The sequence below is a fragment of the Equus przewalskii genome, chromosome 26, assembly GCF_037783145.1.
Source record: "Equus przewalskii isolate Varuska chromosome 26, EquPr2, whole genome shotgun sequence".
In the NCBI taxonomy this organism is placed as follows: domain Eukaryota; kingdom Metazoa; phylum Chordata; class Mammalia; order Perissodactyla; family Equidae; genus Equus; species Equus przewalskii.
The window spans coordinates 24,671,594-24,686,072 of record NC_091856.1 but is presented as its reverse complement, the minus strand read 5'-3'; the positions used below and the strand labels follow the sequence as shown (position 1 = coordinate 24,686,072).

The window sequence follows — 14,479 nt, the reverse complement described above, 5'->3', positions numbered from 1 at the left end:
CTTACTGCTCTCCTGGACGAGCCCTTGGTGTGGCTCTCCTTGACCAGGAGTAGCAGCTCTCTTCAAGGTACCAAACCCTCCTTGCCCCTCAGTGGACAACACTTCCTACGTACAGAGAAACGCCAGTCTACCCACCAAGGATTCCTCCACTATCCTTTCCTCCACTTCAGCTTTTCTACATCTCTCCCTCCCTCCCCTCCTCCTTTCTTCAAAGTTCAACTCGGTACTTAAGGCTCTTCGTAAACCTGACTCATCTCCTCTCCTCATGCTCTTGCATTTTCAATGTCTTTCTCTCTCCTGGACCTTCCCCGCAAGTTTAAAAAGTCATTATTTAACAGTTATTCACTATGCACTTACTATATACCAAGTGTGGCATCAGGAAACAGAGATATTGCAGTGAACTAGACAATCCCCTGCTGCAGGAGCCTATGTTCAACATGCTCAATCTCCTCTATATAAAACCAGTCACCTCACGTTGAACTTGTTTTCCTATCAAAGCTATCACCTTATCTCCCTCATTTGCCACCACGTTCTCACAAGACCTGTGTACATTTGCTCACGCGGCCTTCTATTCACTCTTATTCTATGGGTAAGGCAAAGTATTGTCTGCCCTTTCCTGTATTCAAATAGTTCTCTCCAAGATCATGATTCATTCATCCATTTCACAAACATTTATCAAACACGGATTATGTGCCAGAAGCCGTTCTAGGTACAGGAAATACAGAGGTGAATAAGGAAAACAAGGTTCTTGTTTTCATTTACAGGGAAAGCCAATAAACAAATAAATAAAATTTCACACACTGAAGTGTACTAACAAGAAAATAAAGAAAACATGATGTGACAGAATGCAAGGCACCAAGAGGGCAGATCTGTCTGCTGTGTTCATGGCTATTGCACTAAAGCCTGGCACATAATTGGGTGCTAAATAAATATCTGTTGATTGAAAGAATGAGAGGGAGTGACTGAGGAGAAGGCGGCTAATAGCCATTGGCTGGTAAGAGAAGGCCTCACAGGGGAAGTACACTGAGTTAAGAACAAGAAGTCAGCTGTGTGAACACCTAGGAGCAGAGAATACCAGGCAGAGAAAAAAAATGCAAAGGTTCTAAAAGAATGAACTTGGTGGGTTTGAGAAATAGAAAGAAGGGCTTTTTAACTGACAAATCCAAATGACTTCTTCTAAGTTTTCATTCTATTTGACAACTCTGTGACATTGTACATCATCCCTACCTGCCTGAAGTTCTCCCTCCTTTGGCCTCCATTCATCGTACTCTTGGATCTTTTCCTGTTCCAGTAGCCCTTTCAGACTTCTTCATTGGGTCTGCTTCTTCCCTGCATGCGCGCGCTCTGTCTCTCTCTCTGATTCCCCCTCACTATTTCTCCTCTCAATCCTAGGCATTCTTCAATCTAAGCTCTAAGTTCCCAGAGATCAAAAATGAAGCTTATTTACCTTATCTACTTATGAAGCTTATCTACTCCAACAGACTAACATAATGCTTCGCATATAATAATCACACAGCAAAGATTTACTAATTTGATATTTCATTTTTGCAACTTTTAAACTCCAGCATGTCTCCTTTTTCCTTTTTAATTACACAAGACATAACTATATTTTAATACAAGTTTCCAACAAAACACAAAAAGCCCTCTTCATCAGGTCCCCAGGCCCCCGTAAAAAATCCCACCATTAAAAGATGAGCATTGTTAAGAGGCTGGTGTATATACATCCAGACCTTTCCAATCATTTACCTCCATATATACACATCCCAACTCTAAGATTTTAAAATACACTCTCCTATATTCTTTCCTAATACTTTTATATCATTTTTGTTGGTTGATTTTTGTTTTGTTTTCATTAAGATCTTCAACCTTCTGGAATTAATTTGTGTGATTAATGTAGTAGGCATCCAAGTGTATATTTTTTCCAATTAAAAATTAAGTTGACTATTACAGTGTGTTCATGTTGTTTAGCTTTTGAATAAAGCAGTAAACGCTCTAGAGCAGGGATCAGCAAACTTTTATTGTAAAAGGCCAGAGAGCAAATACTTTTGGCTTTGGGGGCCGTATAGTCTCTGTGACAACTACTTACCTCTGCTACAGGAGAAACAAAAGCAGCCACAGACATATGCATACAAATGATTGTGACTGTGTTCCAACAGAATTTTATTTACAAAAAAAGGCAGCAGGCCCAACTTGGCCTGCAGGCTGTAATCTGCCGATCCTTCTCTAGAGAGAGTCAATAACGAAGAGAGTAATAGGAGCTTATGAATTTGAAGATGTCATATTTCTGATGTAGAACTTCCACTGAAAACAATAAAAGGTTTGCTGCAAATAAGGTGATATTAGGATAAGATGTTTCTGTAAATCTAATATTTTGTTTGTTTTAAAGCACAGAAAAATTAAAAACAATGTCTGTATTCAGAAATGTTGGTAACCTACCCTAAATTTCTTGCCACCATCTTTAGAAAGTGAAAGGTTCAGAGACTTTACCAAGGCCAAATTGTCCTGTTTAGCAAGTTTCTTAACAAGGGCCTCTGTAATATATCGAACTCCTGCTTGTGAATCAGCTTCTGAAATTAGAGAAACAGATCATTATCAGCAAAGGAACACACGAATACTCTGAAAAATAGATTGTTTTGATGTTATATAACAAAAAATTTTTTTCAAGTCATGCAAATGTAAAAACAGTTGGCTGGTTCTATACGTAATATTTTAATAATAATATTTTACTTTATATTGCATTTCATAATAATGACAATAATAGTTATACTCTATAAATATTAGCTGTGTGCCAATGCTTTACATTTAGAAAATTTCATTTGTATAACACACCTTTGAGACTGAAATTATTATTCCAATTTATATAAAAAAATTATGATAATTTGCTCAAGATCTTCCAGCTAGTTATGTGCAAATCCAGCAGTGGAACCCAGGCAGATGACTCCAAAACTTAGACTTTTAACCACACGGAGCACTGAAATTTTTAGCAATATTTTAATGTTAGTTTTTTAAAAAATAAACTGGCACTATTTAGTTGTTTGTTTTTTAAAATTCTAATCTAAAGTTTAGAAATACTTAAATTCTTAAAAAATCCTTTTTTTATGGTGAGAAACTCAAACTCGTTGGTCTTCTAAATAGAGAAGATCAGCACATGTTTAGTAGAGAGAAAGCACTAACTTGATGGATAGCACACCTTGTCCTAAGACCTTCCTGGATACTGCTATCAAAGCTTGTTAAAGTCATGTTACATTTGACAAAAGCAGCCATAAAAAGAAAACTGCCTCTTGGCTCTTTCTTTATGAGTCAGAAAAAATTAATCCTGGGTTCAGATCCAGCTTGTGGGCCAAAGAGTCCATCTGATTATTTATAATAAGTTAATATCACATTTATTTTGTTTTAAAATAAAATGATTTTTTCCTTTAATTTGGGCTGTTCTAGGAAAGAAAATGACTAATATTCTAAAATATTAATCAAATTAGAAATAACAATGTACCAATTGGCAGCAAGGGTATAGGTCTAAACTCAATGTGGTCAATATTTATTACTAAAAACTGATCAGATATTTAGGTCAATAGTTTGGTGGCTGTGATTTCATTACTCAACAAAGAAATCAGTTTTCTTTCACATTTAATCACATTCAATAGATTCTTAGAAAAAAAGAATCTATTTTTGAAAATAGGTTCCCAGACTAACAGAAGGCTTTTAAGAAAAAAATAAAAACCTTGGTGGAACATATACATGTCCCTTACGTGGAAATCAGTCCATTCACAGATAAGCAGTTTGCCAATAAGCAAACTGGAATAGCCCCAGGGTGGATAACATTTTTATACTGAATGAAGGCACTCCACTCTGAAGTGAACAGATATGCCCTCCCCCTAACCAAGGATGACTGTAAATTTGGCATATGAGCTTTAAGGCGCTCTCCCACCACAGGAAATAAAGCTTCCTTTTTCTGGAAACTCCCTTCTCCTAACTCTTTCTGACATCTTCACCCTCACCCAGAAGCTTCCATCCTCCACTGTCCTGACACAACTTCTGTCAATAAAAACAATAGGTCAAGTTAGTACAAGGATATATGTTACATCTGGACCAAAAATGTAAGTTCAAGATTTTCCATCTTTGCATAAGAGTATGTGGTCAAATTCTCAGATTAAAAAGCAATACCTTTCTGGTCTTGGTAGTCCAAAAGCATAGTGTTTTTATGTGTAATCTCGTCTTGATCACTCCACTGTCCTCCAGAATGAAAAGGGAGAATCTCAGATCCGCTTAAAGGTGACAAGGACCTAGATCTCATATTGGACAGAAGAGATGATGGACTAGGAGAATGAGATGATGGTGGCATCCTTGCTTTGGAAAATTTTTGCTGAGAACCTTTCTTCATTGCAAGAATAAAGCCAGGTGTCCATCAAAACCTGTAACAGTTTTCAGTATATTTAGCAAGGTTAATTTTTTAGAGCTACCAAAACTATTAAATTAATCTATTTCTAGAATTTTCAAGACTACAAAGTTATAAACTCAGAGGCTGTAGATGCTAGGACCCACGCTCCTCCAAACAGATGGGAGCAGACACTATTTCAAACATTGCTGATCACCTGGCCAGAGGAAAAACAGACCTCCAGAGGGTCTTGTATTGACACATGCTCCAGCGAGAAGTCTCACCTGTCATTTCTGTTCTCAACGTACTGGACTGAACTAATCACAATGCTTCCTTCTACCCACAAAGGGTCCTTGAATGTAGGAAGCTGGAAATACTTGGCAACCAGCAGTATTTAATACTGATGAGCACTCTCCCCTTCCTGAAACAGTTTCTTCCTTTGGCTTCTGGGACACCACACTCTCCTGGTATCCTCCTGCCTCCCTGGCCACTCCTTGGCCTCCTTTGCTGGCTCACACTCCTCTATTCAGTCTTTAAATGTCAGAGCTCCTCAAGTCTTTTCTAGTCCCTCTCGAATCTCATTTTAGACAATCTAATGCACACCCATGGCTCCTAATGCCACCTGTATACTGATATTTATATGTTCAATCCAACCTTTCTCTGAGTTCCAGACTCCTATTCTCAACTGCCTACTTGATATCTCATTGACATCCTAAACTCAACATGTTCAAACTGAATTTATCATTTCCCCCATCCCTCCCTAATTTTCCTCCCATCCTGTTTCCTCCTCCAGCATTCCCTAACCAGTGAACAATGCTCATGAGAATAAGCTGGAAACCTGGGAGTCATTCTTGATGCCTCCCTCTCTCTTTTCCCCATACCCAATCAATCACCGAGTTTCGTCACTTTTACCTCCTAAAGATCTCTCCAATTAGTCTACTTCTTTTCATCTCCACTCTAATCCAAGATCTCATCAAACTACTATAATAGTTTCTAACTGATCTCCCTACAAGCTGTCTTGCCTTCCTCCCCATCACTACACTGCAGTCAGACAACCCTGAGTGATCTATTTAAAAAGTAAATCTATCGGTCTGTAATGCACAAAATACTTACCAGGACCTATGAGGTCCCCCATGATATGGCCCTGTCTCTCTAGCTCACTTCTGTCACTCGTTCCCTCAACTTTGTGGGCTCCAGCCACACTGACCTCCACACATACTGCCTTCTGCCACAAATGCTTACCTTCAGTCTTTTTGTCTTTTTATTTTTAATCTTTTTTTCCCAATTTTTTCTACTGTGGTAAAATACACACAACATAAAATTTACCATCTTAACCATTTTAAGTGTACAGTTCAGTGGTATTAAAAACATTCATAATGTTGTGCAATCACCACCACCTTCCACCTCCGTAACTCCTTTCACCTCGTAAAACTGAAATTCTACACCCATCAAACAATGTACCCATTACACATTCCTCTCTCCCCAGCCCTTGGCAACCACCATTCTACTTTCTGGCTCTACGATTTTGACTACTCTAAGTATCTCATATAAGTGGAATCATCACAGTATTTGTCTTTTCATGACTGGCTTATTTCACTTAGCATAATGTCCCCAGGGTTCATCCATATTATAGCATATGTCAGAATTTACTTCCTTCTTAAGATTGTATAATATTCTATTGTATGTATACCATATTTTGCTTACTCATTCAGCCGTCAATGAATGCTTGGGTTGCTTCCATGTTTTAGCTACTGTGAATATTACAACAGACATGGGTGTACAAATATCTCTTCTGAGTATATACTCAGAACTGAACTGCTGGATAATATGCCAATTCTATTTTCAATCTTTTGAGGAACCACCATACTGTTTTCCTCAGCAGCTGTACCATTTTACATTCCCACCAACAGCGCATTGCGGTTCAATTTCACCCTATTCTTGCCAACATTTATGTTTAGTTTTTGATAGCAGCCATCCTAATGGGTGTGAGGTGACATCTCATTGTAGTTTTCATTTGCATTTCCCTAATGATTAGTGATGATGAGCATCTTTTCATGTGCTTATTGGCCATTTGCATATCTTCCTTGAAGAAATGTCTACTCAAGTCCTTTGCTCTTTTGTTTGTTTTGTGTGCAAGATTGGCCTTGAGCTAACATCTGTGCTAATCTTCCTCTATTTTATGTCAGACGCTGCCACAGCATGGCTTGACACGTGGTGCTAGGGCTGCGCCCAGGATCCGAACCTGCGAACCCTAGGTAGTAGAGGTGGAGCGTGTGAACTTAACCACTACGCCACCAGGCTGGCCCCACGTCGCCCTTTTTAAAATCAGGTTGTTTTGTTGTTGTTGTTGAGTTTTAGGAGTTCTCTATATATATTCTGGATATTAATCCCTTATCAGATATATGATTTGCAAATATTTTCACCCATTCTGTGGGCTGCCTTTTTACTCTGTTGATATTGTCTTTTGATGCACATTTAAAAATTTTCACAAAGTCCAATTTGTCTATTTTTTCTTTGATTGCCTGTGCCTTTGGTGTCATATCCAAGAAATCACTGTCAAATTCACTGTCATGAGGATTTGCCCTGTGTTTTCTTCTAAGAGATTTATAGTTTTAGGTCTTACATTTTGGTCTTTGATCCATTTTGAGTTCATTTTTGTATATGGTGTCAGGGAAGGGTCTAACTTGATTCTTTTGCATGCGGACATCCAGTTTTCCCAGCACCATTTTTGAAAACACTGCCCTTTCCCCCTTGAATGGTCCTGGCATCTTTGTCAAAAACTATTTGACCACATATGCAAGGGTTTGTTTCTGGGCTTTCTACTCTATTCCATTCGTCTATGTTTGTCTTAATATCAATACCATGCTGTTTTGATTAATGTAGCTGTGTAGTAAGTTGTGAAATCAGGAAGTGTTGAGTCCTTCAGCTTTGTCCTTTCTTAAGACTGTTTTGGCTATTTGGCGTCCCCAGTCTTTTTATCATGTTAATTCTTAGTCTTCCTTCAGAGATCAGCTCAACAACAGTTGCTTCCTCAGGAAAGCCTCCTCTGTAGGGCAGGCTAAGGAAAGTCCTCAGTTATATACTTTCAATCAATGTGTCTTTTTTCCTCAAATAATCACAGTTTGCAATTATACATTTATGTTATTATTTGCTCAACATCTGTGTCCCCACTGGACTGTAAGCTCCGTGAGAGCTTCCGTTTTGTTTACCACTGTCTCCCAGTCTAGCATAGTGCCTGGCATCTAGCAAGAACTCAATAAATATTTGTTGAATGAATAAATGAAGTTATTTTCCACTTGTCCCTCTCCCTCACCCATCAAGACATTGATTCTAGTTCTGAACTATTTCTAAATTCATCTCTATCTATCTTCACAACTACCACCTTAGATCCAACTGTTATCATCTCTTGCTTAGACTATTATGATACTCTCATAACCAGCTTCCAATCTTTCTTTGCTTCGCCTTCAATCCATTCTCCATCTTTCACTCACTTACTTTATAAAAACAAGAGAAATTTGATGGTTCTCACTGCCTATAAGTCTAAACATTTCAGCACCATACAGAAGGCGCACCACAATCTGGCCCAATTTTCTGGCCTAATCTCTCACGCCTCCCCACCATGCACCCTGCACTCACTCTAGTCATCTTTTTATTATTACCTAGACACATCATGAGTTTCTGCTCATGAAATTCCCTCTTCTTAGAATGGCATCCTCTTCTTCCTCTCTACCAACTAAAATGTCATTTTATTTGTGAAGGCTTTCCAGAAATCCACTTCTTTCAGGTAGAATTAATCCTCCCTGCTTGTTATCACACTGAATATTCCTCTGTCAGAGAACTCATTCTACTATACATTTTTGGCTTGCCCAGAATGTAACACCCGCAAGTGGAGGGATGATGTCTTATTTGTCTTGAATTCCCAGCCCCTCAACAGTAGGTTATGAATGTCTCTAACATTTTACATCTAGAATTCAATCTGTTTAGAGACCATACTTTCAACAGTGTGTGTGCACTCTCTCTCTGTATGAGGATGAGTATATATGTTTTTGTTGTAGTACATTATACATATAGAAAAAGCACACAAATTGTAAGTATACAGCTCCATGAATTTTTATATAGTGAACACAAGCTGTGTAACTAGTATCCAGATCAAGAAACAGAATATTACCAAAACCTCAGAAGCTCTCTCATGCCCCCTTCCAGTCATTAACCTCCACACATGGGTAATCTCTACCCTGACTTCTTTTTAAACAATTTTTTAACTTTACATGAATGAAATCATAGACTATCTTTTATATCTGCCTTCTTTTGTTAAACACTATGCTTCTGATATTCATTCATGTCTGCTTCACGTTATTCGAAAAACATCTGATTGCTTCAAACTCCCATGTCTGCTATTGCTTGTCCACAAAAATCAATTTTATTGCAGTTTAGGTATTCCAGAGGAACTAAAGCATTTATTGATGAAAGGGACCTTAGTCAAATTCCTTTACTTTTCTTATAAGAAAATTAAGGCCCAGAATGCTAAATGACTGGGTCAGACATAATGCTGGCTGTAGTAATGATGAGAATCAGTTCTCCTCTCAAACTAATTTGTAAGTCAAATCACATAATTAACCTAGTAGAATGTAAGTTCCATGAAGGCAGGGACATTGTTCACTGATGTATTTCAGGCCTAGAACAGAGCCTAGCAGATAGCAGATAATTAATATTTACTGAATGAATTATGCATAAATAACATGGAACTGATAAAATGCTATTTAGTACCTCAACAAAAGGATATCTTCATGAGGAATATTAGTCCTCAACACCAAGAGTCCTAATTCCAAGGTTAGGTTTATGCAAAAAAGTTTTTCAAGATATACAATTGCTCTTATAAGTACATTCGGTCTGAAAACATTGCAAAAATTATAAATTTGACAAATTTTTAGACAAAAAAACTTATAAGATGTATAGGTCTTCAGCAAGGCTGCATTAACAATGATCCTATTTTTGCTCAATATCCATAATATCCCCAATTCTCACTGCTTAAGAAGTGAAGACAAAACACAAATTATTTTTTAGAAAAGTTACCTTCAATCCAAAGATTTGGGGTAGCTCAAATCTTATGCCATTTAAGTTGGTATTAGAAAGAGTTATTATTACAGTTTGATACGTGAATATCCTCATATATAATATACTTTTACAGGTATATGAGTATTATCATACAGGCTGGGATTATGAAGAAACTTATTTTTTAAATGGTTGGAACATATATAGTATGTGTAGAGGAGAGCTGCCATTAGTATATTCAATCAATTAACCAACATTTGGCAGATGTCACCTTTCAATGACTATATAATCATTCTAGGAATGCTGATCTTGCCTGAAACATTTCTGGAATTCCTCTTTGGGTCCTTTCAGAATTAACTTACAAGTCTCACAAGAAAATCAGACCCATCACTTCAGCTGCAGTTTGTTTTTATTTTCCCAATTTGATCATTAACTTTACCAGGTGCCAAATATCGTGATAAGCTCTTACATGTATCATCACATTAGGATTAAATACAACAACTCTATGAAATAGGTGTTTTCATCTTCAAAGATTCACATTTCAAAGATTAAGAGGTTAAACAATTTTTTCAAAGTTCCATAACTAATTGGTTAAGCCAAGACTTGAATCCTGATCTGATTCCAAAGCCCACATCTTCATTACGATGTCGTATTGCTGACCGAGTTTTCTGGAGCCCAGACCATGTTTGATTTGCTCTCATGGTGCCTTGCACAAAACAGATCATAAAAAAATGCCACTAAATAACCCTGATTAATGGATGTCATATACTATGAAACCAATTTCTGAACACAAAACAGACAATTTAATAGAACGATAGCATCACTGACTATGATCCAGCTTCTTAAGGTGACTAGCTTGAAAGGAAAAAAAACTTACTACAGTTGTTTTTAAAAAGTGACTTTTTCACAGTTATACAGTATAATATGGCAAACTGCCTTGTTCCAATAGTCTAGTTCACTTTAGACTGCAAACTTACATATGTTTTTACTTTTTCTTTCACTCATTTTTTTCATGTTAAGCCATAGGTCAGAGAAGCTTCCCCCTAATTCACATAACCACTATTTATGCCATAGCCACAGAGCTTTTGGTCCTAATTTCACAAGTGTGGCTGACAATTTTTGTGTCTTATATCACACCATTCTGCTATGGGAAAAAGTCTCCTAGCAATATTACTGATTCTGTGCTAATCTGTACTGGCATTGTCTTTCTCCATAAGAATAATACACTCAAACTTAATAAGAGCTAAGAGGCATGTGCTTTAAAGGTAAAATTTTATTTATTCCCAAATTAAATGTAGTTTTCACAGGGCAAGAGATTAAAAAAATAAAAGAAGGGAGGGACAAGGCACAGTTTCTACTTCTATGTAGCTTTCTCTATGCCATAGCATGATAGAAAATTATAAAATTAGAATAATAGTGCATGCTACATGTTACAGAGATATGCTTTATATTTTTTTAGTTTCTTGGTTGACAAAAAAGCACATCCTATGTTTTCATGCAATGCAATTATTTTGTATCCTGCATTTTAGGCTTCTCTCTAAATTTTTGAAATACCGAACCATCCTGAATTCGTCTCATAACATCCTAATGACCAAGACCCTTTGGGCCTCATTAGACTATCATGACGTCCTGTGTTACCTCTCCTGATTAGAAAAACTCTGCCTTACTCACTTACAGGGTTAAAAAAAATACTAGAATGGATTCCAGAAATCTAGATCAACTCCTTCCTTTTATGAATTGTAACAGGGAAGATTAAGTGATGGTTGCAAAGCCACAATGCATTCCTAGATCCCCTCCCTGGGTTGCTACAGCTCCTGTAAAGCCTGGTCCTTGAACAGATATGTATTACCATCTCATGGAATAGCTAACTCAGTGAACTGGGCCTACAGATTTACTGCGTTTAAGAATGGCTGGCATTATCTCAGACACTACCACCCAGAGGGAGTAAATCTTGAACTACAATTTTAATGGAGCAATGCCGATGTTGTTTGACCCTAGGATGTAGCTTGCAATTACATAAACAAAGACCAAGCCATAGAAAAGAGAAGACAGAGCTGAGGTAGGGCTAGAGTGTGTGAAGGGGCAGGACAAAGAGAAAATAAAACAAGCAAAGCAAGTCTAGAGCTGGAGACACATTTTGAAGGCCCAGAAGGTGGTCTGCAGAGCAAGAGAAAACTATTGGAAGGGTGTGATAATCAGAATCACGTGCCCAGGCAACACTGGTCGTCACTCCCAGACTCAGATATTTGCTCTGATCCAATGACCCTGTCCATTACAGCTCAGTAGACACCACACCTCCACCTACATCCAGCCCTTCCTAACATTCCATCGTCTTCTCTGATCTCCAAATGACACAGATCTGGATAAACCCCAAACCTTCCATCTCTCTTCCCAGCCCACTCCAAAATGCAAATATCCACCCCCACTTCTTGACCTCCATATCCCTCTCCACTACAGTCCTTGGCCCTCTAATGACATCTCAGTATCTTCCCTACAATTCGACTTTATCCCATACCCCTGAACCCACTTAAATACTCCTCCTCTTTAACCTTCTCTAGTCCTTTCATATGCCTGATTGCCGTTCCTCCCTCCAGAGACTCCAGCCACTCTTCTTTCCACAGTTCTCTCATCCTGTGGTTGTCAACTTCTGCTTCCTATCTCTCACCTCATTCTGACCGCTAAGTTTTCCCACAAATTCTGTCCCAATTCCCTAACACTGTTTCTCTCTACAGTTCTTTCCAGTACCCTGCCTCAACACTTCTGTATTCATCCTGATTTCCCAAACTGCTCATCCCAGCAAATATTCTGACATCCTAATTCATTCCAATACTCTTCTAATTATTCCCCTCCTCGAACAAAATACTCAAACCTCCACCCATTCCTCCTCATACCAACACACTTACTTACCTACTTGCCTTTCCCTTCTAACACTCTGACCTCTGTGTCCTTCTCCATCCTAATAACATCCTGAATTCTCTTCTCACATTTCTCTTCATTCTACTCAGGTACTCCAAAACCCAAGCTTCCCATTCCTTTCCAGGATTTATTCATTCAGTTTTATGGAGCAACTTTTAGGTGCCAAGAACTGCACTAAGCTCTAAGAACACAGAGCTGAGAAGGCGGGGTTGCTATACTCAAGATGCACAACAGGATTATATCTCCCTATTATACACGGTCTCTGAACCAAGTAGTCTCCTTTATAACATTTTACTATTAGAATTAAATGATAATTGTTAAACAACTTGATTATTGCTTGTTTCTTCTTCTAGAGTTTAAGCTACAAGACGGCAGGGACTCTGTCTATTGTTTGGTGCACAATAAATATTTGTTGAATGACCAAATTTAAATCCTCGCAGATGGTGAATAAGATCAGAATTATTAACCTCATTTACAAGTGGCAGTGTATCGTTAAGAATTAAGAGCTTGGATTCCAGACCTAAACAGCCTGAATTCAAATGCTAGTTTTCCACTTTCTGTGTGACATTAGGCAAATTACCTAACCTCTATCATCCTCAGTTTCATCACTTTTAAAATGGGGATGGTAACCTCACATAAGTTATTTTCAGTTCTAAATCAGTTAATACACGCAAAGGACTTAGAACTAAACCTGACACACAGCGTACACTCAAAAGTAATTAGCAATGATTTTTACAAATGAGAAAACAGATGCTCAGAAAGGTTAAGGAACATGCCCAAAGTCACAGAGCCGATGAAGTAACACAAGGCGGTAGAATCAAGACTTGAACTCAAGTTTTGACCTCAAAATTCACTCGTCCCTGAACCATTATACAACAAAGTATTTGCTCTTTCTCCTTTTGCTCTCCTCCTCCATCCCAATATCCTAACTCTCATTTTCCTCCACGTACTATATTCCGTTTGATCCCATGACACCCGTCAGGAGACCCAACCATCCTTTACCGCTGTCATTCCCCACAGCCACCTGGCACACCGCAGCCCCTCCCCCGTCCTCTCGGTGGTGGGACCCCCATCCTTCTCGGCGCCGCACCCCAATGCCCACACCTCCCCCACACTCTGGTCCTCCACCGCTAAGCGCCCCCGCATCCCCACCCCTGACCTCCTCCCTTCTCATCTAAACCTCCTCCTTCATCCTCCTCCCCACGCCCGTTCCGGGCCCTCCCCTCCTTCCCGTCCAATCCCAATTCCCAGACACACACCCCCGCCCCGAATCCATCCCAAGCCGGCCCACCCCGCGCTCGGTCCAGGCCCTCCCGCCTTCGCCGCCGGCCCCCACTGCCCCGTCCGGCTGTCGGAGAACGGCCTCGACCGGGCCTGGCACTCACCGCCGAGGAGCCGAGCCGAGGCGAGCGGGCCTGCGGGGCGACGCGGGACAGAGATTCGCCGGCCGTTCCCTTTACGCGCCCGGCGGCGCGACGGCCATTTTGTTGTGTTGTGCCGGTTGCCCGGGGGGCAGCGCGCGCGACGTGGGCGGGGCCTGCGGCGGCCACGCCCCCTGGAGCCGTTGGGGGCGGGGCTTCCCGCCGCCGGCGCGCAAAGGCGCGGGGAACCCTGGGCATGGGGCTTCTGGAAGGTGCGGAGGCCGCGGGAGGCGAGGTTTCCCGCCGCTGCCCTGGCGAGCCTATCTGCTTTCCCGAGGCGAAGGTGCTGACGCCTCCCGCCAGGGCGCGGACCTGCTCCCTGGGGGCGGGCCCGGAGGACGGCTGAGGGACCCACGCGGCGCTGTCGCCGAGCCCCCGCGCTTCCGAGGCGGGCGGTCCGGCCTTGAGCTTGAAGGCCCCGCAGCGCGCTCGGAGGCGACTTCTCTTCTCAGGGACCAAACCGACCAGATGTGGCGGAAGCGCTGCGCGAACGCGGCCAGGGCTCCGCTGCCGCCCGGGGTGCAGGGAGCGACAGCGGCCCGGAGATCCGGACCGAGAACATTCCCGCTGGTTGCGGAGGAGAAGGCTCCTCTGGCGGGTGACGGGGAAGCTAAAGCGAGCAGCATCTGAGACTCCAGTGGCGCTTGCCTGAAAGTGCTGCGTTTCACTCATTCCACAGATATTTAAAGAGAATTGAGCAGATACTGTGCTGGATGCC

General features: G+C 40.6%; 1 protein-coding gene across 6 annotated transcripts in view; it reads right to left on the bottom strand.

The window, feature by feature from the left end:
- Positions 1 to 14,080, bottom strand: part of CNTRL (centriolin) — a 79,789-nt gene extending 65,709 nt beyond the window's left edge. For 4 of the 6 annotated variants that reach the window (XM_070597016.1, XM_070597017.1, XM_070597018.1 and 1 more), the window contains exons 1-3: positions 13,726 to 13,872; positions 4,162 to 4,409; positions 2,437 to 2,567 (exon numbers count right to left, since the gene is read on the bottom strand). In XM_070597016.1, coding sequence (XP_070453117.1) covers positions 2,437 to 2,567; positions 4,162 to 4,378 — 348 coding nt within the window. In that variant the 5' untranslated portion in view covers positions 4,379 to 4,409; positions 13,726 to 13,872. Of the gene's footprint in view, positions 1 to 2,436; positions 2,568 to 4,161; positions 4,410 to 13,725 lie in introns of all 6 variants that reach the window. The other 2 variants (XM_070597020.1, XM_070597021.1) reach the window with 1 other exon arrangement.
- Positions 14,081 to 14,479: the final 399 nt, after the last annotated feature.